Here is a 23,700-nt window from a genome sequence, read left to right as displayed (position 1 = left end):
TTAAATGCACATCATGTTGATACATTCTGTGACATAAACATTATTGTACAATCTCCATTGACAAAATTGTTTACTTTCAGAAAATAGCTCAACCAAATCCATTCTTCCTCTTTTTCATTACTTTTACCTCACACAATAATTTAAGAAATGCACTGCACAAGTGAAACACCTATTAATAATTTTACAACTGTGGTGCGCGTATGTGTGTTTGTATATACCTGTGTGTTCTGTGTTGGAACCTGCAGCAGTAGGGCCAAGTTGTTGTGATCAAAGGTTTCGTCCAGGGCGAGCAGGGCTCCATGAACTCCACTCTCATACAGATTACTACTGTACTCTTTCAGCCCGATTGCCTGTACCCAGCTGATCACACGCTCGTTACTCCACACTAGCACATCTGGAATGACAGTAAACAAATGCAGCTTGAGCATAATTCACTGATAAGTATTGATAAATTACATTAATATTTTGTCATTTAGCTTTTATCCAAGGTGACATGCATAAGAGGTTTCGATACAACACAAGCAAAAGTTAAGTAAAAAGATGAAAATACAAATCCAGATGGAATTTGTGAGCTCATATGACATCAGAATTGTTTTTTTCACATTGTTTTACAGGTCTACATGCATCATTGACCCAAAGAGCACTTTGAGAAATGAACGGGGTGTTTACCTTTATACTCCTGCTGACACTCTTCTCTCTTCCTCTCCAGCTCCGTCCTGTCATAGTTAAGCCTCCTCAGACTCATCACTCCACACTGAAAACTGTTTCTGTTCGACAGAGACAGGAAAGCATTGCAGCAAACATCAAACAATATTCAATAATTATTTGTGGCCTGTGCTTTTAGTATTGCCTTTTGAATTATTACTCTAAATCACTTTTGTTATGTTTCAATAAGCTGCCCTTCACCCACAGATTTAATTTTGGCCTTTGTTTTTGTACTACCTGTACTGGGTTGAGTTGTACATATAAGTGTAATAAACATTTCATCCACCAGGATGCATCCTTTTTTTTCAGTCAGAGCTGTTCATACTCTCTGGTTACATTTTGACACACACAGCATGACGTTAGTGCAACATTATTATCAGCAGTGCAGGGACTCAATGCTTGAAAAAACATCAATTTGTGCTGGATGTGCTAATCCTTAAGAGTTACCAATGCAGCATGTACTTAAATATAGGCCAAACAGAGTGATTATTCCCTGAATAAATGTCTTTTTTGCTCTAGCGTGGTTGTTCTATTTTCTTGGTCAAGTATTGTGGAGGCTAATATACCTTGTTAAGCTTATTCTACTGTCCCGTTACTGTCACAAGACGTAGACTTATCGAGAGTTATGATTATTTTACCTGTGGAAGCTATCCACCATTTTGAGCTGCCCCCTGAGGTCCTTCTTGGTGAGGTGGTCAAGCATACGGGCGTCCACCAGGGACTCCATGAAGTACGAGCGATACTGGGGCAAACCCAGGCTGGGTAGCCACTCATTACCAATCCACTCGTGGTTCATTTCTCCGTAGGCCAGTGTCTACAGTCAAAGTAAAGTTGGTTCAGAAAGAGCATCACGGTGACCGCTGAACAGATGGCAAGCTTTGCCCATGCATAAGAAAATTACTACTCCTGAATATTGATGTATTTTGTAACAGGATCTACCCCAGATAAAATAACAATGAGCCTCCCTTTTGTGATTTCAGTGGCTAAATCTACATGAGCTGACAGCTAATGCTCTGGTATTATTGTAAGTTCATAGAGCAGTGTATTTTTGTTTTTTTGTGTTTTATTATGTTTAATTTATTTGTTGATCATTTAGTAGTTTAACAAGGTTTAAAATACATCAATATCATTCTGATATTCTGACAATATCTGCGGTCTTTACACAACAACAAACAGCTCCTTCACTTCAAGTTTTGAAACCTTATCACAGCACTGAAGTGTTTCTCAAAATCCAAGACAAAAGCTCTGTGTTGTTTGGTATTACTGTGTGCACCACACTGAAGAACAACAAGAGAAAGGTGTAGCACATCCTTGAGGCAATCACTCCTATTATGTTGTAACCATGATGAGACTTCTACACCTTTTTTTTCTCCATACAGTACCACCCATTGAACAAATGACAAACTGGTGTTAACGAAGTAGAGCAATCAAAACATGTTCATCCTTCATCTTGAATAGAATACAGTCTACAAGTGCAAAAGCTTCCTAATTAATGATCTCATGAATGACTAATGATCACCACCATAGTTTTTTGGAGGAGGACAGAGGCATTTCAGGTATTTTGTTGAAGTAACTAACTGGCAGAAATCCAAGTTCATATAGCTCTGTAAATTCCTCACAAATAAACCAAAATAAAAAGTAAACACATTTAATGTGCTACATGCATTGGGAATGCACCTTCATCAAAAAGTGGTTTGGCATATCCTTGTTCTCTTCAATGTTTTCATTCCCTTTTCTTTTTGTTTTGTTTTCTTCCCCTCTGTATATTTAAAAACAATCTCCAAAGCTGTTCCATAACTGGATGCCCATTCTTATGTCAAATGCTTTCTTCAATAAAAAAATCGTCAAAAAAAATGGTTGAATGTTAAGAGTAAATAAGTGCAAAGAAAGAAACTAAGAGATACTTGAACAACAATGATCACCAAGTGTCAAAATAATCAGATTTAAAGGGGCAACTTCAGTGGGGGTGTTGGGAAACGAGTGCAAACCTGATCCCAGCTACCCTCGTCATCCTCCTGGTGTTAGCAAAGTTAGCGTGCGCATGGTGAGAGGAGAAGAAAGGCGGGTTAGTGAGGCAGCAGTGATGGTTAGGGCAGCCTAACATGCAACATTCAAAAAAAAAAAAAAAAACAAGCAGGAGAAAAGGGAATGATGACAGATGCAATGTGTGTACTCCAGTGACAGCAAATACAAATGTTTAAAAACCTTATCAAACTAGAAGGAAACGGAGGTCTCCAATGCTTACTGTTGATTTGAGTAGTAGTAAAAGATTTTCATCTTGGATACCTTGTTCTTCTTTTTAGAAACTTTGTTGCACACCAACACACACACACAATTCTAGCTACTACAAAAGCATGTATGTTAAAATCAAATGAATGAAATGAAAAACTAGCAATCCAAACTAGGGACTAAGGAAAAAAAGCACTACCTAGCAGTAAAACCATAAGGCCATGATCCAAGTTGTCCTGTGAGACTGAGAAGTGCAACCAATATCATAATATGCAAATTGAGCTTAATACGAGACTGACCTTCCATGATTAATTAGCTTCAGTATTGACAATACATTTTTGCATGCACTGTATGAGGTCTGGTTTTCCTGAGGACAACTTGGAACGTGCCCCAGCAGTCACAAAAGATGCCTGAAGCCTCTAGTTTCCACTCAATCAGAATAGACTAACCGTTGGAGGCGTAGCAGCCAAACTTTCCATTTCTTCATGTGTGACCCAAACGTTTCCAGTGTTCTGATATGACACCCCCCCAACCAATGACAAGTGAGGCAAGCATGTAAAGGGAAAAGAGTGATGGACAGAGAGCAGATCAAGAATCATGTTCATTTATTGTAAGATATCAAATTAAGCAAAAACCAGCACGGTTTGATCCCATGGTTAGTACAGGTTAGATATATAAAGAATTTAAATGTTAGCCAAAGTAACAGTAGTCAAGCTCAACCAGATGCCAAGAAAGGTTTATCTGACACAATGAGGGCAAATGTTCTCAGCTTTACCTGTGTTAAGGTCACTCATAGCATAGTGTGCATGTTGACTGTATGTGTGAGAATGTACCGTATACCAGATTAACCCAAGAGACAAATACCGTTCTAGAGGTGGGAGGGGCAGAAGGGCTGGTGAGAGACATGATTTCCTGAATGGCCAGGCGAAGTTTCAGACGATGTAATGGGTTGCTGATACCAATCTCCCTTTGGATCTCCGTGTCTGACAGCGCCGACATGATCGCTCCACTCTTCACATTGGCACGGCATGCAGCTACATACCAGGCTGGCATACCCACCCATAGCTGGCAAGAATAGAACAAAGAGAATGGCATCATTTAAAATAGAAAAATGGAAAAATGAATGGCTGGAAACATTTTAAGATACAGTATGTTAATTGTTTGAATGGTTTTGAGATAAACTGTGTTTCTACAGTACCTCCAGCCAAACCACAACAGTTGGGCCATCCCACTGGGCAAATGGAAGGCCCTGCCTGCGAGCCTCCTCTAGCAATTCATGCCTAAAACACAATATACACACATCTTCAGCCTGTATATAAAACTTATTCACTCTTTTAAACAACCAAACTCAAATCGATAGAGCCTTTCTTAATCATCATTCCAACAAATCTATCTTTTGGAGGACACAAACCAGAAAAGTTGGCATGACACATGCAAGCTCAAAACAGAGACCAGGAGAGGAGAAATAAGGGACCCAAGAACACAGAAACAGAGACACATTTCCCCTGAAACACTTTGGTAGAATACAGTTACAGCAAAACTGGGGCTCATCAAGTGTTTGGGAAAACCTGCTCACAAACATTCTGCTAGAAATAATTAATCAATAAGGCATACGTGCAAAAAGGGACTTATTTAGGAATGAAAATGTTTGCAATGGCTTTTCAACTACTGTACATTGATTGTGTGCACATTTCTTATTTTGTCAACAGCGTACAGTGCTATCTGGCAAAGAAATCCTGAAGGTTTGTGAAACCAAAGAAATGTCCTGGTTCAGGTTCTCGTCTTTCACAGGGTTCCAGAGTGTATCTGTTAGTTGTATTTTTAGAAAACGTGCAACTAAAATACCCTTGTAGTCTCACTAGTGTGAAACGCAACCTTTTCTGTCATTATTGTGAGAAATCCTGTTGAGTTAGTGCATGGGAGTGCTGACATCACTGAACTGTTTTCTTTGGAAAACTGATCCTAATTTGTTTACGCAACAACAAATTTTGTGGCACACTACACGACGGGTAGTGTGAAGAAATATTTTCACGCTCACTAAAATGCAGCACAGTCATTCCTGTTAGTTAAGTTCTTCGAGGAAAAGCAGGAGAAAAAGAGCCGCATGAAAAAAACCATCAGACATAAGAAGGTTTGGGATGCTCAGAGTTCATGTTAATGACAGCAATGTGAAGCCAAGGGTGGGAAGAAGGCAACGCAAGGCAAGGCAATATGAACCAACTTACCCTGTCTTTGGACTACATATGGAATGAGAAGGTGATGATAGGGATGGGAGGTTGGCAAAACAAAAACAAACAATGAATTGATGCCAATTAAAGAACTTACGGAAAAGCAAATACAAAATTATTTTTTAATTTAATTTGTTTGTTTTTTTTTAAACAAAACTACGAATGAAGAAAAATAAACAAATTGTTGCAGGGGATGATAGCAATGGAAACGACTGGGTGTAAAATGGAAGAAGGAGTTGATACGAGTAAGCGTGACCCCCCTGGAGTGTGACAGGGCCAGGCCAGCCCTGGACTGCTGCAGAAACACCAAGGCTCACACAAACTTTGTATTGTTAATATTACAGTACAAAGTATAGTGGGTGATGTTCAGGTCTTTTAATACTTTTCTGTCTATATAAGTATTGGGGACAAAAGAGGGCATGGGAACTGTGAGGAAGAAACCTACTTCTTCTGCAGCTTCCTATTCTTGTCTGCAGGGCCTCCCAGGGTCCCCATTCCTAAGCCATCCTTTGGACTGCTCTCTGCCTCAGGAGTGCCAGCTGGGAACATAAACAAAAGATTTGACAAAGCTGATAGCAAAGTATACAGGTGGTGTGGAACAGAATTACATTTAGATGGACAGAGAATAAATGTGTATACTGGAATAAAAGCTGTGTGCCTCGTGTCTGACCTTGGCTGGGGGAGTCCTTCGCAGGAATGCTGGGCCGGCCTTTTTCTTTCTTCCCAAAAAGGCGTCCAATGGAAGACTTGATACTCTTCTTCTTGGCAGCTTTGTTGAGAGAGTCCTGGCTGCTGTTACTACTGCTGGGGTTACTACCTTGGCCATCCTGCAGGGCAGCCAGACTAAATGACAAGAGAGCAGTGAAGAGAAGGAGTGAAAACAGTGAATAGAAAAATCAGAAAAAAACATTTCTCCGAAAACTTTCAACTGAATTCATACGAGACTCAGAGGTGAAACTGTTAATGGAAGCATGTTCTTACCCTCGGATATCTCTAATATCCTCATTACTGGAAGCATGTCCTGGCTCCTTGTTAAGGTGCATGGAGCGTGGAGTGGTAGGGGGTGATGTCTCACACCGAATAGTGGCCTTGTCATCCTGGGCAGACTGCATAACAGTAGGTAAGAGACGCATGTTACTGAGCAAGAACATTCCAGATTTCACAATGCAAAGAGGAAGAGAAATAAAGGCCTAAATCCTTCATTTGCACACAGCTGTTCAATACAAAGTTGTTTATGCTACAATAAAGATTTAAATAAGTTTTTAAGCATAGAAGCTCATAATGAAACTTCATCCAGGCAATTCAAAAAGTCAAGTCAATTCACTGATGTATTCATAAGGCCTTGTGGGGCCTGCAGTCCAGACATGTTTCAAGATTAGTTAACTGGACATATCAGAAGCTATGTAGAAGGATAAGCAGTACTGAAGCTTTTCGTAGACTCAAACTGGGAATTCAAAAAATCTAATAAACATCCTAACAGAGAGTAAGCTCCACAAATGCACCTCAGGCAATCACAGGTCTAATGATCTGAACACAATATGTCTGGATGTTGGCACATGAGTGACCAGAGGAGCATGAGTTTGGACTGGATGGTAGACTGCACGATGGGATTGGGAGGGTAAGGTGAAAAATGGAGACATTGGGACATTGGGTTGAGAATAGACTCCATTAAAGCATCACTCTATATTACCTTCCTGCGGTGCTTGCGCAGGTCACTAGGCTGAAGCATTGCACAAAAGGAGAGAAGAAAAGATTAGTTAGTAAGATGCAAGTCACGCCGCAGGTGAAACCAAGCCATGCACAAACTCGCAAGAGCAGGAATTTAGGACAACTTATACATTTAACCATGTACATCAGGAGAGGAACGCACGCCAGCACACACTCCGACCAATTGTGCAATTGAGATGTGCAGTTAAGCAAAACACTTTGCTGTAATGCCATGAAGATGTTTTCCCGGGTAGAACGTATTAGTCGATGAAGGAGACACGGCAAACATCAGTGCTGGAGGTTGACTTTAAGAAAGGGTAGGTTCGGTGAAGACATAGTTGATAACTTTGAAGAGTGATAGCCTTGAAGCTTAGTCACATGGTTTTGCTTACTTGAGATTCTACCCATTGCCAAGGGAAGTTTGACATCTGGATTTATAAACCAGAGCTGTTCTAGTCAAATTTACTGGTGGGAACCCATAAAGAGGGAGGGCATTTTCCCTTCTGCATTCCTCACAGACCTGGCATTAACACAGCAAACAAACCATCAGTGTGCCACATTTCTCTGGCCCTAGGAGGAAAATACCTAATCACTCACTTCCGTTCTTCAAATGACAGTGAGCCAAAAGCAGGAAGAGATAATTAAGATATAAAAAAGGAAAACTGGGAACAGGAAAAGGGAGATTTAGGGGGCGGGGGTTAAAATATTTATTCACCAACAAACAAGTTCTTTATTAATAGAGTTACTCGTTTTACCAATATCTTAATTAGATGTGAAACATAGTTTTGTTACTATACGTCAGCTCAGATGTAGAGACAGCAAGTGTTTTGTTTTTTCCATGTCTGAAATGCTTACAGTCCTGGCTCAATAAGTGGTAACGCTGCACAACAATAAAATAAATTAAACCTGAACACACTCAAGCCAGTGGTTACATTTTTTGCTCAAATGTACTAAAGGACAAAATATTACATTAATGATCAAAGAGATTCTGTAAGAAGGATAAATCTAGTTAAATCATTTATGTTTCAACTAATTGGTCTCACAAGAAGAGTCATTGTCCGGCCTAGAATAGATGAATTTGCATAAGAGTTAGTGGTGTTGCAGTTTGTAATTGAAGATATTGCCCCCTGAGGTTTCCCATATATGAGAGTGTGGTGGTCTGGATTTGGTGAAAGTCAACTAAACTTTCTATGGTCAGAAACCATTTATGCACCAAGGGACAATATAAGATAGGAGGCAAGAGTAACACAAAAGCACACTGCACTCAGCCTGGAAGAGATGAAGGGAGCTGTTAAAAGTTCTGCAGGTACCTGAAAGTATGGAGCATAACTATAGGTGTGAGGGGGATGACTGAAGCCAGTTGCACCATACGGCAGGTATGTAACTGTCTGCTGGGAGACGGAGCTCTGCATGATGTAGGGGTTATAGCAATATTGCTATAGCCCGGTGGGCACTTGCATACACATGATTGCATATTCTCATTCATTCAAACACGGTATTAGTAAGCTAACAAAATAACAAGTATACCACAGAACACACTGACACCTACACTATAAACAATCTCAAATCAAATCTTGCCTAAATACTGACACAATCCAAATTTTGTTTTATTCAGGGATATTTTGTTTTAAAAAGTTACTTGGTGGCATTGTATGCTGTCGGTTGGGGGTGACACAGAAGGAGAGGAAGTGTTACCAAAGTCATGACGCCCATGCGATCCAGTTCCCTGTTGGGACTGCGGGGAATGCGTCTGGGGGTGGAGTGTCCAGAGCCTGGTGGAGAACCAGCGTATGAAGATCCTGCACACAGTGACGGAGGGATGGAGCTCATGGAGCGGAAACGTCCTCCTAAGCTGTCGCCACTGCCTACCCGGCACTCAATCTCCTCTGCCCGGCTGGCTGTGCTCTCCTTCTCCTCTTGGATCATTCTGAATGGATAGAGGAATGAGAGGAATGAAAGAGGGAACATGGAAAATTACACTAAATGGAACATAAAAGGGCAGATAAATTATGTCAGCGGTGCAGTATATCTAGTTTAGTATAGTTAATTGTTGTTGAGTTTAGCACATGTATATATCTGCACTGTGAGCCTTGTTTTGATAAAAAGACATAACAAGACATGAATTGGAGGCTAGAAGGTAACGTGAAGCATTTGTGCTAGTTATGCTCGCTGTTGCTGCCAGTACCTGATTTCATTGTTGATAGCATCTAGCTGATCCTGCAACATTAAGGCGAGAGTCTGTGCATCTGCCTGTCCACCAGGTGACAGCAAGTCCACTGAGCTGAATATTGTCTCTCTGTCCTCCTCCAGGTCTGAAGCATCCATGTCACTCTCAAAAGCCTGGGCCACATTGGCCAGCACATTGGCCTGCTGCATTCGCTCCCACTCCTGCTCATTTAGAGTCTGCACCTGGATCAACCCATACAGGTATGAACAAGGACGACAATAGGAAGGGAGAAGAAAGACCAGAGACACATACAGAGAGACAAGAATTGTCAGAAAAGCAGAGATCACAGGTAGAGAAAGGTGGAAGAAAGGAATGGAAAATCAGAAAGAGGCATGAAACAAAATGAAGCGAAAGAGTTAATAAAGTTAGACGGACAGTTTGTCATTAATGCACTAAAAAAACAAGAGAACTGTCTCTTTCGTCTCTGCCACAGTGACTTACATGTCGCTGATGTCCAGAGTGGAGGCATACAGAAAGAGAAGAAAGGCATCAGAAAGAACTCAGATATAAGCTTGAAAGTGGTAGGGAAGTGAAAAGGAACATTACACAAACAACACATTTTAAAGCGAAGACTATTTGTGAATAAATATTGTGAATCAAGCACAAATTCGTCTGCAGTGCAACACTCCATTCCTACCTGAACTGGAAGTAATGCTCACTAATTAGGTATTATTGTTACATTCTGTTAGCATAGAGAACCATGGTGAATATATTTCAAATGTGAATGATTTCGGTTCTATCCTCTGGTGAGACATTTAAATGTTTCCACTAAAATCCACTTCTGTCCACTTCAACACTCAGTGGACAGAAATTAGGCTCAGTGTTGCTCCAGATGCTTTATATGTCACCAAACTAACAAACAAGCCAGCAGCAGAGCTCACCTTGGATGGCTCATCCCGAAGCGCTGTCACGCGTCCCTTCTGTGGCCTTCTCAGCACGAGAGCACTGCCATAGTGGTCTGAGTTACTGTCCATCATTGAAGAAGCTGACACTGGATACCTGAAATCTGGTGTGCTGCTCAGATGAGACCTTCTGGAAAAAATAAAACGCACAAATGAGAAAGAATGAAAGAGATCACAGGAAGATTAAGTGAACTCTAGTAAAAAAGCTTACCCGTGTAGTAAGGAGTTACTCCTGCTTCTACCCTGCTCGTTCTCTGCTCTCATGGTCTCAATCTGGATCAAGAGCTGCTCCTAAAGAATGGAAAAATTACAGACATTATTGTCATGAGGTACAAAGTCTGTAGTCATAAACATAAAAGGTAATTCCAAAAGCAGCTGCAACTGCATTTATTTTATTTTTTTAATCATAGTCAAGTATATCTAGATCATAAGCATAGCCACGATGAGAAACTGGACAAAGAAAAGGAGAAATGTGAATGTTAAGTAAACAGTTGTTGTTGATAAAAAGCAATAACACAATCCAAGAGGCAGTTGTATAGATTTACAGCCTTAATGCCCACTCACTTTCTCATGGTGAGATTCCTCAATCAGCTTCTTGGTGTGCTCTAGTTCTCTTATCAGGGTATTCTGAACAGACAGGGTAGAAGGAAAAAATAACATGATATGACACGCTGACAAGTCCCGTTTAAACACAGACTGGGCTATTGACCATGCAGCCACTTGACGTCATTAACCTACCTATATAAACATAATACTCATTGTGGCAAAGAGTGTGATAGAGATATGCTGTGCTTGACTTGTCAGCCACACTATTCTCAAGGACTTTACAATGTGCAGTGGATCTAACTGGAAATTCCAATTGCATCTATAAACAGTACTATTTACCTTATCCTCCAGAGCAGACATTCTCTCTTTAAGGTGGAGCTGGAGTCTCTCATTGGACTCTGAGAGGAGCTTGTCCACTGTCTCTGACAGGCGCTTGTTGTGCTCCTCATTCATCTTCTCTCGTTGGCGTGCCTACATAAACAAAACATTTTAAGATATGCACAAGAATCAAGACTGCGTCCATAGAATCATTTTTTTTTTTTTTTTTTTTCTTTTTTTAATTCTTTAATGACAGCACCTGCAGGTGCCCTCTCGTTTTATTTCTTACCCTCAGCAGTTCCTGGTTTTTCTCCTCTAGTTGGGCTTCCAGCTGCCTCAATCTTTCCTCCACATTGCCATGGCGTTCCTCAGCCTGGGGAATAGGGACATGCTTAAGGTACTTTTGCTTTTCCACATTAACATAGCTCAGTGGCTCAATATACTGTAGTCTCTCAGGGTGAGTGTCTCTAATTAGGGGTTTTTCATCCCCCATGAAGCTTGTCTTTCACATTATGGGACAAACCTCAGCTCTTTCAAAAATATGTGGTCACCCACATTATCAGCTTGGAAAGCACAATTCTACAAACAGTACTTTAACTTGAAGTAGCAGCTGACAGCCGTGCATTTGCTGGGTCAGAAGAATACAGTAAAGCAGCACAGACCACAGGAAATAACAACAAATATAGGAGCCAGTAATCTCTCTTATACTTCTGTACTTGGAAAAGTCTTTGAGCAAATTAGCGGCTCTTCCTGTTTGTGTTAGATACCGCACAGATTTCTGCATTTGAGGAGAGAAGAAGAAATACCAACATGAAATGCAGAGCTACACACTAGCAAATAAGGCACATAGACAAGAAAGCTGTGAACGTAGGTAACAGGTTCCAGCTTTAATTACGAGAGCATTTGGTGTGAAATGTATCTTTGTCTTGTACTGCTCACTCACACAAGCTGATGGTAGCTTGTCGCTTACATTTCTCAATCAAATATCCTTGCAGGAAGAGAGATATTATCTTAACAATGTGAAAAATGACCATAGTGAAAAGCCACTGATGGAATAAATATGTTATGAGGTCCTCCATGTAATAGATAGTAGTACGCAGTGTTGGATGTTGATATACTGGAAGTAGAATGGGTGAAAGTGATCACACCAAGCACAGTCCTTTCCATTTTGATTTCCACCTTCCTTATTGTCACCCTGTATACAGTTCATCTGCTATTGCGCTTTGGCTTTAGCAAAAAGGATATTAGTCAGGGTCATTTAAAATGCAAGTGGTAGGGAAGAGAAGATGTGACATGAGAATAAAGAGTGAAAGGTACAGAAAAAAGCATAGGATACAAGCAAAGAATAATGAGCCAAAGAAAAGAAAAGTAAATCAATGGAGGAATTGCAAAATGAGTGATGGGACAGATTCTGTAAAAAAATATTATTATTACCCAGGAGAGACAAAACAAGAATGCTGGCTTTTATTTTGGGGATTTACTAGGAGCCAAATTCAATACGAATAAGGTGCAAAGACATTTTTTATTCGTGTTTCAGATCTTGGTGGGGGAAACTTATTTCCTTCAATACTTGAAATGATCACTTCAAAACTGTATTGTGTTTACTCAGGTTGTCCTTGTGTTGTATTTGTGTCTGTGCCTATGATTAGGTTAAGATTGTGGCAACTGGTAATCCATTTAGACTGACTTTTTTTCTCCAACAAATTTGACCCTTTCTTCCCATAAACTCTGACTGGCCAGTGATACATATTCGGTTACTTTTCATTAAATCAAAAATTTGCAAAAGGCTTTTTAAACAAATTTAAAAAAACTTTTATACATAGCTGGCTGGAGAATGACAGATTTGAAAATGAAAAAGTGAGATGAGATGTACAGTATAGTGGGTTGTGGGCAAGTACTGATACCTTTGTGAGAGCAGCAACCCTTTGGGCTAACTCAGCTTCCACCTCAGGTAGAGTCTCTGCCCTGCGGATGGTCTGTTGCAGCTTCTGCTCAGCCAGCTCCAACTTCTCCTGGAGTTGCCGATTTCTGTCTTCAGTCTACACAAATCGGGGCAAAGACCACAGACAGACATTAATGTAGATAACAAAGTTCACATTTTTCTCACAAGTTGAAACAGGGAGTAGGAAACCTACTTGTCTGTAGAGAGAATCTTTGTTAGCCACTTCATTCTCCAGCTTGTCGTTGAGGTCATGGACAGAGGTCGCCTCCCTTTGAGCCGCCAGGTAGCGTTTCTCCAGAGTGGTGATCCTCTCTTCCATGTCGTCCTTCTGAGCTATTGACTAATGACACACAATATCTGCATAACTGACTCCTTTACTATAATCTGAAGATACAAAGGTCAAAGGGTAAGGCTGTAGTGCCAGTGTCCAAATAGAATTATGATGATATTACAAAAACAAGAGATGCCGCTTAGATGATGCCACCCATTCTTTGGTCAGGCTCACTATTACAAGTACTCATCACTACCTCTCTCAGGTCTCTCTGTAGTCTTGTGTTTATATCTTCAGACTTGATGAGGTCTTTCCTGGCAGTATCAAGATCCTCCTCCAGCTCATTGATGCGTGATACCATTGCAGCCATGCGCTCCTTCATTTGACCCAGGTCAGCCGTCTGACGTTCCACCACCTCCTGGAGCTCACCCACTTTCCCCAGTCCAGAACCCAACTCTTCGTCTTGGCTCAATGAACCATCTGAGGAACGCTGAAGGTGAATTAATATAATTGCATTAGTGTGGGGTTATACAGAGCACACATGTAGCATTATTGCACAAACTGCAGTTACTTCCAGAAAAATGAAGCAAATAACTGATTTAGCTTATTACTTAATTTGCAAGGACCTTCACCAAAACATTGTGGTCTGTCATGTGCCAGCACCCAGGTAAAGTGAAAACTATTGTATGCCAAGTGGAGGGAGTGAACCTTTTCCACCACTTACAACACAAGTACAAGTTTGTAAGTGTTATTCACTAAAGTGTCTTCATTTTGTGTTGTTTGTCTTTATTTAATAATAGTAATGAGTAATATACATCATTTGAATTTGTGTTTTATTAAAAATACTGTGAAGAAAGCTCAGTCACAACGAAGCTTTACATTGTCTACTTTTAAGTTTTATGTTCAATGTAACTTTCAGATTTGGACACAGTTGGACACATCTTTTACTCTTAAAAGATTTAGTCCTAGATTTACTCCTACTTGTTTAATTGTTATAACAATTTACAAGTACAAAAGTCAGTTGAATGTCATTTTGTGTTTGAAGATAAGTCTTCTTCAAGAGTTCTTACATTACATTACCACCCTTCGCAGAGGGGGGAGCAATTGAGGGTTCGGTGCCTTGCTCAGGGGCACCTCGGCAGGGACTCGAACCAGTGACCCTTCGGTCCCCAAGCGGAAGCTCTACCCACTGAGCTACTGCCTCCCCTTCTTCAAGTAACTTTCAAATTAATCATCATATACAAATTCATCATTATGTACAGTAAATTCTATATTTTACGATCTATCCTTTCTTGCAAGTAGCATGTACAACTACAGACACTGATATTGCACACCTTAATATGACTTACTGCACCACATATTGTTATCACATCATTCAATAAGTGATTGCACATCACAGTTTTTCTCCACATCGTGCAGCCCTGCAGGAAAGCTAAAAAATTATGACAAAAACGTATTCTTGACTTCAACTGACTAGGTCTTTCCTGACCTCGCTCTCTAGCAAAATATCTCCTGTAAAAGTGAATTAATAAAAACAAACAGCAGTAGGACAGAGAATAGAAGAAATGCACAGATCGAAGAACTGAAAGTCAAGAAGAAAAGGCAACCGAGAAGGCTGATGAGTGTTACGCCAAAGGTTTGCTGGGTGGTCTGGCTGGAGACTTGTCACTCACAAGCAACTGGACCCGTTTCCCATACACATGACATTTCACATATTCCGTTGAATAACCTCACCTTGCCATTAGTGCTTGGCGTGTTTTCAGAGTTGTGGTTGACCTCTGTGGTTCCATCCATCAATCCTCGTTTTTGGCTGTACTGCTCCCTGAGATATGCCAGCTGAAGAAGTCACAGATTGTTAACACTTGTCAGGTCGGGTGTATATGCTGGAAAAGCCATCTAACAATTAGCTGATTAACCACTAAACCAGTGCTTTCAATTTATCACCTGCAGGGTTTTTTTCTTAAGGTGAGATGTCGTTCAATCGTGCGTGCGTGCGTGCGTGCGTGCGTGCGTGCTTGCGTGCGTGCGTGCGTGCGTGCGTGCGTGCGTGCGTGCACATTGGGTTTCATGATGGGCACAGCCACGGTAAGTTTTCCAAAGCTTGTCAATCAACTAAAATCTACAATAATCTCAAGTGCATTTGTTTCCAGCCACGTCTATTCAGTTATTACTCATTAGTAGGTGGCTTTTCACAAATGTATGCCCACTGGGCTAAATGTCGGTAGAGGAATGTTTGCTTACTTCTTTGTGTGAGAGGGTAAGCTGTTCTTCCAATGCGCTGCATCTTTCCAAGGCCACACGCAGTCGCTCCCTTACCTGGGAAATAAGTGACACAAATATAAGCATACAGAGAAGATGCCCAAAGCATAAGCAAATATTGATATTATTTTCCATTTCTTTCATTGCAATATCAAGTATCTTTAACACATGCTTACAATCACAGACAACTCTCAGATACTCTCTCCCACATACAACAACTTACAGTCACTTAAGCTCTCAAACAGACACTCAAAACCCTACCTTCTCATCCAGGGCTTTATGATGTTCAAAGAGAGACTTCAGGGCTTTGAGAACCTCAACTTCACTAGAGACGCCTGCTGGAGACTGAGCCTGTCTCTTCACCACTGTCATCCTCAGACTACGCTCATGGCGAGACACCAAGCACTCCAAATGCTCCAACAAGAGCTGGACATACAAAAGACACTGTTACAAACTATTTAGAGTTGGTCACCCTCAGTTTTTAGAATTGCAAGAAGTTTAATGCGAGAAATAACAGTATTGTTACATGCAACATCGTCGAAATGTAGGGAATTAAAAATGACTAATCAGTTAAATTCCTGACTCAATATAATCTATAAGATCCAATTAAGAGGGATTGCTCATACTGTATAGACGTCTTTGTAACGTTTTAATGTGGAATTATAAAGCTGCGGCTAGCGCCACACTGCTTTGCACAACTTCTCAAAATTATCGTCGACGTTAGTATGGGGGCGGCAGTAGCTCAGTCCATAGGGATTCAGCTTGGGAACAGGAGGGTCGCCGGTTCGAGTCCCATATGGACCAAGTAAGTGGACTGGTAACTGGTGAGTTGCCAGTTTGCCAGGGGCACTGCCGAGGCCCTAATCTTTCTATGGGCGCCGTAACTGGCTGCCCTGCACCCCCTCTGTAACGCATGTGTTTGTGGGTGTGTGATATGAGGGGGTGCAAGATAAATTTCAATTGTGTGTTGGAAGTCGCTTTGGATAAAAGCGTCTGCTAAAATTACTGTAAATTAAATTAAAGTATGCCAGCACATGTGCAGTTCACTCGACCAGTCCACGCGGTCACAAAAAATTATAGGTACACAGAACACAGTTTGAGCCTACACGTACACGCCATGCACACACGGGCGCTTTCATGGACACAGAAAGTATAACACAGACTTAAGCTGGCAAAACCGAGCTTTGTACAATAGTGTTTTTGTTTGAAATCGTACCACTTCTCTATCGTCCTGAACAGTCTGAACAGTTGGTGTGTGAGTGCGTTACATGCATAACCATATTCTACTGACTCGTGTGTTGTTCCTCTCAGCCTTAAGCTCAGCAATTTCTTCCTCCTTCTCCAGTAGGTGTTCTCGACACACATTCACCTCCTTGGTTAGTGCAGCAAACTCCTAGAATAGAATAAGACAAATGCAGATAAATGGAGCTGCTACTTAACACGTTTTTATTGAAGTCCTTTGCATGAGAAAGATGGGGAACTTGATTTTGTGCGGGAGAGTTGTGCTTCGAATAATGCAAGAGTAACATTCACCTGCCATTACCCTGTGTAACAGTAAATGAAGGATGACTAAACTAAACAACACACAACACTAGTGAAGATCATTTGAGGACCACATAAATCATAAAAATGAATCACTCTATCCACTGTGCATTTCTATGAATCTTTTTAACTTATTTCCCCACAGACCTGCAGACAAAAATGCAAAAATGGGATAGAAATTGAAAAAAGAAAAAACTAATGTCTGACAAAGCACAAATCACACAATCACTGTCAAATGCTGTTCAAACCACTGAAATTATAAGAATATTGTAGACTTCCACTTAGCTAAAAGACTTATACCGTATCTATCTATCATTACTCTCAGTGCTTTCTCCTTCTCTTACAAATACAGTTGTGCACATTACACACATGGCACTTTGGGATTAAATGCATGGTTAGAACCAGAGAATGTGCCATCCTGATTGTTTGCCTTGTGGGACAAGCACCATGAGGCCTTCTTGCTGTGTTAGGAAAGGGAAAGATAGGTGGGGGGTTGGGTCCGCTGGAACTGATCATCCTTTTTAGTGACTACCACAACTATTCTTCACTTCCCTTCTACCCGGCCTCTGAGCTTTTCCAGCGACTGGCACTAGTTCTGCTCTGCTAAGTAAGAGGGAGTTTTCTATTGGCTAGGACTAAGGTCTCCCCTATGTGAGCCAATAGTAGACGATAAGAGGCTGGCCCCGAGGTAATTACAGAGTGGCTGACTTCCTACATTCCAGAGCAGAAGCTGAGGTTGAGTTGTACTGCAACTTCAAGATTTGCCTCTGAAGGATGAAAGCATAGGTCAATATTTTCAGTCTGGCAAAACAAGCAATACAGAAGCCTCCATATGAGGCTTACAATAACACAGGCAACGCAATCTATAGTCGGTGTCATGTGCAAATATATGGACACCATCTATCACCCACATGCAATGCTGTTCTCTCATCCCTCCCCAGGAGACAAAACAATCATTCAGCCTCCAACAACCATTGTTACAGCAGAAAGGAGAATCCCAACGACTGTCGTCATTAACCAAACCTGGCCACAGGGGACTCCAAGCACCCTAACCATCGTCACAACCAGGAGGACTAAGCAGGAGTATCAACTACCCTGATTATGACTAATCAGGGGTAGCAATGACCCTGACTACGACCCCACAGGGGTTAAATCCTGAGAATCTCCACCAGAACTAAGGAAGCCTTTCGGATGAGAGGTGAAACATCTACAAGTCTTTAGATTTACTTTCCTTGGATTCATATATATTCACATTCTGAACAGCAGGATATTCAATACTCAAACACTCAATTGTTTCAGCACCAGATCCATGAAAACACATTTCTGAACATAGTCATGAATCATACATAACGCTCAATACATACACTTAACATATAACAATTAGCGAGTCATAAGATGAGTCAGTTTGAAAATTGTGGGGGTTTTGTTTTTATTTCAAGGTTGCAAACACTTTTAGCCACATCTGTACATGTCAATGTATGCAGATTCCATCCATCTTTGCAGCACCGTAAACTTGCATCAGTCTAAGTGTAGATGAGTGACATGCTAGTTAGAAGTGCACTCAGCTGCCCTGTAAGCCACAGAACAGGGAGAGGGATTAAAGGAAGAGATGTGAATGTGTGCCAACCTCTTAAAGGAACAGTGTACACGCAGAAGCTTTTCAAGTCTAACTGTTCACCTAACAAATGCCTCCAGCAGTCCCATGCAGTAACAAGGACGAAAACATCTCAGCTCAATACACCAACATACAATTGCAAACAACAATAACGGAGGGTATGAGTGGTGCATCTTAGAAACCAACAGCTCAATCTCATGTGCAACAGTATGACATTCATCAGCTATCAGTGTCCACAATTATAGATGGAGGAAGAAAGAAAGATGCAGACACAGAACAAGTTTCCATATTCGACCATATTCTTATTTATTGAGCTGCACCTGTATATGCCAACATAATGCTGGGTTGGCTCCAGCATGGGGTCATGCTTTCATGTGGAGCTTGCAAACCAATCACAAGACTCCACTGGTGACATATTTGAATCGGTGATGGGTCGCCTTGATATAGCAGAAAATGTGGAGTTGTTATAGTTGTAACTACTGGAGAGGCACGTGTAGTTTTCCATGAACATAAGAAACTTAATTAAATATTAATCAAATTGAATTGGGGGATCAGTCTCAATTTCAAGCCCCATAACTGCTACACAAATTACTGCATTGAAAAAACTGCAAAGTGGGTTGTCAATAGCCATTTCAAACAAGTAGTATGTTCATTCAGTAGTTCATAGATGTTGGCAAGCTTTGTAATTTCATACAAAACCTGCACAACAGGACACTAAATTACGTTTCTAAATAAACATTACCCATTATCACAATGGTTTCCAAAGTGGGGGGGCGCAGAGCGGGATGGGTAAGAGGAGCTATATTAATAAGTACCGCCTCATTGATTTACTTTATAAAGAGAGCCTGAAGACTACAATTATTCATTGGAAATAGATAAGTTATTCAACCAATACATGGAATACACACATTTCTTTCAGGAATATTACCTGAAAATGTATAGACTGCTTAATTGTGAATAAAATGCATACCATCCAGCTACTTGATGAAGCCTCATTTGCTAGAGACAACATCTAACAAAATGGTTTGTTACTCAAACATCAGAATTTGGACACAGTGAGCAAGACCTTCTACATTCACACAATGCCTTTGGCATGTTTTCATGCCTTGTCACAGGCAAATAAACACAATATTTATAAATCCTGACATTAGTTAAAAGCAGCAAACATTTGGCTTTTCAAACTTGACTAGAGGTGAGTCTTTTCTCTAATCACGTCTGCTTCCCCTTGATTGAATTACTATTAAAATTACTAATTCAACTCACACTTGCCACAAGACAACACTAGCACTCTGTCACATTCACATCACTATGGGGAACAAGTCAGCTTTTGTTTCCCTCACTTGCCCCTGTGCAGTCTCAATTCAAGTCATTGTACCACTGACCCCTTACAAAAATAAAGTTTGTGTAACTTAAAATTCAGTGCTTCCAGTTGAATTAAATTCAAAACAAGGAGCAAAATACCAATCTGTAATCTCCAAGTTAACAGCTACAACTGATTTATGTGATGTTTTAAAGACAAAAATTAAACTCAGCTGTGGTAAGTTTTTCTTTACTGTAGCATACACTTACAAACCATGTGCTTGTTACTGAGGCCTCTACCTATATTTGCTGGATCACCCACTCTCTTCTAATCTACTTGCATGGTGGCTTTAAGCAGATGTCAAATCAGACATTTCCACAAAGTGCTATGAAAAGTCACCTAGCCAGTGCAATGTTAGATGAGGATGAAGAAATATTGTAAAATTTGCCGCAAAAGTCCAGGAAATTGTCACAGCAAAATCAGTGTAAAACAGAGAAATTCTAGGCAGACTGAAGTAGCTGAATACACGCACAAAACACAATATGTTTTGTTTCTCTTCAACTGACACACAAATCTACACAGATGTTTTACAGCCTAGGTGAGAATAAACACAAAGCATTACATCTCCACCCACTTCCAGAAAAACCCATTACTAGCTACGGCTGACACTGCAGCATAGGAAATCAACTAAAATGCAACGCACATTGGCCCTCAAATTGGTTGTGGAATGTCACAGCAATGGACTACACTATATGCAAAAATAATTAACAAAAAGCACATGATGCAACAGGGCACTGCAAGAGTTCAAAAAGTTGCTGATACAGAATGTGAGCAAGCTGCCCCGGAATGTTTGTGCATTCCAGTTGTGGGGTAGGCTCTCACCAGGAGGAAGGGGATAGAGTGAGAGAGAAAGAAAATCACCTGCCATCTATACCCACCTACTCTGGCCCGATTACCTAGGCTCATAATTAAGGAACAGTCAAGCACAGTATTTCAAAATGGGGGCGGTTTCATGCTCCATAATATCTCCCGACTTTTCATTTGCAGTGTGCAGTTATGAATGATAATTGGTTTTACACATTTTCTGGTTTAATGTTAAAATGTACAGGATATACTTTGTAGCTCATTTTTAGGCTCATTTTTTTTTTTCATTGAATCCATTCCATTTATATGTAATCTTCGGTATAAAATGTGGCTGTTTCCGTTGAACTTTCCTCTACATTAACAGACGAAAACGAGGAGGGAAAAAATCAGACGACAGAAACCTAGTGCTATATGTGTTGGGGTAAACAGAAAAGCTGCAGAAACCCAAAACATGCCACATTAGTTACGATATTTCAGTCAAAAGACCAAAGAGTCAGAGCGGCGCAGGAATAGCTTTCAACATCTATTCCTTGTTGAAAGCTTTCAACATCATTACATAACGTGCACTCACACAACACACACTGTTGTTGCATTTAACTTCCTCTATTCTAAATTGAATATGAAAAATTATTTTGTTCCCAGGTGTTTTGTGGAATGACAATAAAACCCAATCAGGGACGAGAGAGATGTGTAGACTTTATCAGTACTGAGCAGCAGAGACAGGAGTTTGTGTGTTACTTCTAAAATTAAACATTATATAGTGACACATCAGTTTTGGTACGTTCATTGAAACATACAACTGTGTTTTCACCGTATTTAAATTTTCATGTAGTTTTCTAATTATGTCATTTGTTGTCTTAAACCCAAATTGTGCCTCTGCTTTGAAACTGCATCTTTTTTTAAAAATGCATTCGGCTATTTTCAATATCTGAAAACTCTCAGAAAATGGTCTCCAGAGTGTATAAATCTGAAGCTGCTAGCTTGTCATTTTAATGCGGACGGGCAAGCCATATTGTTTAGAAAACATTGATTGACATTTCAAGCTATGTCTGTAACACAACAACTGAGTAGTGCCGGTCTGGTCTCTTTATTCTTTGATTGCTGATGTTATACACAAGAACAAAAGACAAATTGCTTCACAATCACAGCTGCTATAGTGCGGATTGTGACAAGCTCAATATAGACTGCTCAAAAAAAGGAAGGGAAAACTTTGGATATTGAACACTTACTGATGTACATTGTATAATTAGCTGAGAACAAAGTGTCATAATAATGGTCAATGAAAACCAAACTCATCAACTCATTGAGGCCTGGATTCAAAATCACACCAAAGATCAAAGTAAGGAATTTAAACCCCAGACTGATCCAACTTGAGCGAATTTCATCATGGCAACTCATAATGTGACTGAGTAATGTGTATGGCCCCGCGTGCCTGTATGTACTCCTGACATTGTCTGGGCATGCTCCTGATGAGTCAGCGGATGGTGTCCTGGGGGATCTCAACCATCAACATCTAAATTTCAACAATTTCCCGGTTTAGGATAAATAAATCTATCAGTTAATGGCATTAATGGCTTCATCATCCAAGAACTGCCTACACACTCTGGCCAGGAGGAACCCAGGGCCCACTTCACCAGCATAAGGTCTGACAATCGCTGTATGTATGTACCTTCAGAAGATGTTACAGGCAGCATAACGTTCACCACAGCGTCTCCACTCTTTCACATGTGCTCAGTGTGAACCTGCTGAACGTGGTGCCAAAGTTTTACTGACTTGATGTTATCCTGTGATGATTCAACCTTAACCTTAACTTTTGAGCAGTGTCTATATATAGTACATTTTTTATCAGGTCCGGACGGACCAGTGCCTGTCTGTACCTGACTGTTGTCCAAGCACAAGCTGCACAGAAATTGTGCTTTCAGTTTTCAGACTTTGTCATGTGGACGGCCTGCTTCTCTAGTACGCAGTTCAACACCTGTGCACTAACATATCATTTTCACACTTTAACAGTTTTCAACGGTGTGGCTGTAGCCTCTCACTCTTCTTCCCTCGCAGTTTCCATCTTGCAAGAATGTACTGTAGTCTATTGCGGTGGGGCAAGACCTTGCAATCTCAGGCCTAGCCTCCCGAGGCTACACAGAGTAGCTTAGAGATCACTAGCTACACAATGATGAGTTGCAAATAGCTAGGAGACAGCCTAGCGCCGTCTTTACAAAACTTAATTGGCCAAAATTATGCGACAATAACAACGTCGCTTCATTTTCCATTTCCGGCCAAAATCAGTGTGAATGTACAATAAATATTGCATATTGCCCAAAAGCCTCAGTTACTCATATGATGAACAAAAGGAAAATATGGTTATAGAATGAAGGGAAGAATTTAAAATACTGGATGGAGTAGTATATCGTAATTAATTCTGGAAACAGGAATCTGAGACATAAAACTACATTAAGAATAGTGTGATGTACTGTAAGGCTGTTACAACACATTGATTAGAAACGACTGCTCAATAAAAACATTAATTGACATGTGAACAAAAAAGAAGCCGATTCAGCAATATAGCAGAAGGTAAAGGCACTATGGGTGGGTGAGAGGGTGAGAAAGTGTAGCAAAGCATAGTTTATGGGGTTTGTTTGTTGGAATATTTCTGATAAAAACCAAAAGATAATGCAGCCGCCTGCTGATAAAAAGACCCTGCAGACAGTCATCCAATCATCCATACCCATTAGACCACACTGGCTGATGTGAGTACCGGTGATGACAAAGCGTCATCTCAGAGTTTATTCTGCACGACATTAAGTGTCAACTGAACTAATCAGTTCTAATACATTGTCTGAATTTCTAAAATGTCTGTTTATGCTGTGGATACTACAAACACATACAACTACACTGGGTTTAGCATCACATCTATGTCTACAACATCAATTTCATTTTCCAGGAACATTGGGACACAAATGAGCCCTCACACTCTCTGCTTTCTACAATCACATCGATCATATCCTGTCCTGCGATTCCTCTATCTTAAAACCTTTCAAGTTTTATAAC

The 23,700-nt window shown here is 40.6% G+C and overlaps 1 protein-coding gene across 6 annotated transcripts in view; it reads right to left on the bottom strand.

Moving 5' to 3' along the window:
* The window catches only part of ppfia1 (PTPRF interacting protein alpha 1), a 29,229-nt gene that overhangs the window by 2,412 nt on the left and 3,117 nt on the right, over window positions 1–23,700 (bottom strand). For 3 of the 6 annotated variants that reach the window (XM_076155659.1, XM_076155660.1, XM_076155657.1), the window contains exons 3-25: window positions 16,626–16,727; window positions 15,596–15,760; window positions 15,317–15,391; window positions 14,810–14,911; window positions 13,332–13,565; window positions 12,998–13,144; window positions 12,767–12,901; window positions 11,152–11,235; window positions 10,884–11,015; window positions 10,563–10,625; window positions 10,210–10,289; window positions 9,978–10,128; window positions 9,055–9,278; window positions 8,565–8,796; window positions 6,853–6,882; window positions 6,144–6,268; window positions 5,833–6,005; window positions 5,608–5,701; window positions 4,133–4,214; window positions 3,799–3,999; window positions 1,344–1,519; window positions 670–767; window positions 219–394 (exon numbers count right to left, since the gene is read on the bottom strand). In XM_076155659.1, coding sequence (XP_076011774.1) covers window positions 219–394; window positions 670–767; window positions 1,344–1,519; window positions 3,799–3,999; window positions 4,133–4,214; window positions 5,608–5,701; window positions 5,833–6,005; window positions 6,144–6,268; window positions 6,853–6,882; window positions 8,565–8,796; window positions 9,055–9,278; window positions 9,978–10,128; window positions 10,210–10,289; window positions 10,563–10,625; window positions 10,884–11,015; window positions 11,152–11,235; window positions 12,767–12,901; window positions 12,998–13,144; window positions 13,332–13,565; window positions 14,810–14,911; window positions 15,317–15,391; window positions 15,596–15,760; window positions 16,626–16,727 — 3,081 coding nt within the window. Of the gene's footprint in view, window positions 1–218; window positions 395–669; window positions 768–1,343; window positions 1,520–2,693; window positions 2,721–3,383; window positions 3,447–3,798; window positions 4,000–4,132; window positions 4,215–5,607; window positions 5,702–5,832; window positions 6,006–6,143; window positions 6,269–6,852; window positions 6,883–8,564; window positions 8,797–9,054; window positions 9,279–9,977; window positions 10,129–10,209; window positions 10,290–10,562; window positions 10,626–10,883; window positions 11,016–11,151; window positions 11,236–12,766; window positions 12,902–12,997; window positions 13,145–13,331; window positions 13,566–14,809; window positions 14,912–15,316; window positions 15,392–15,595; window positions 15,761–16,625; window positions 16,728–23,700 lie in introns of all 6 variants that reach the window. The other 3 variants (XM_076155662.1, XM_076155658.1, XM_076155661.1) reach the window with 3 other exon arrangements.

This window comes from Genypterus blacodes, unplaced genomic scaffold, assembly GCF_046128005.1.
Source record: "Genypterus blacodes isolate CSIRO-AG114 ecotype Tasmania unplaced genomic scaffold, CSIRO-AGI_Gbla_v1 ptg000067l_1, whole genome shotgun sequence".
Taxonomy (NCBI): Eukaryota; Metazoa; Chordata; class Actinopteri; order Ophidiiformes; family Ophidiidae; genus Genypterus; species Genypterus blacodes.
This window is presented reverse-complemented; position numbering and strand designations above follow the sequence as displayed.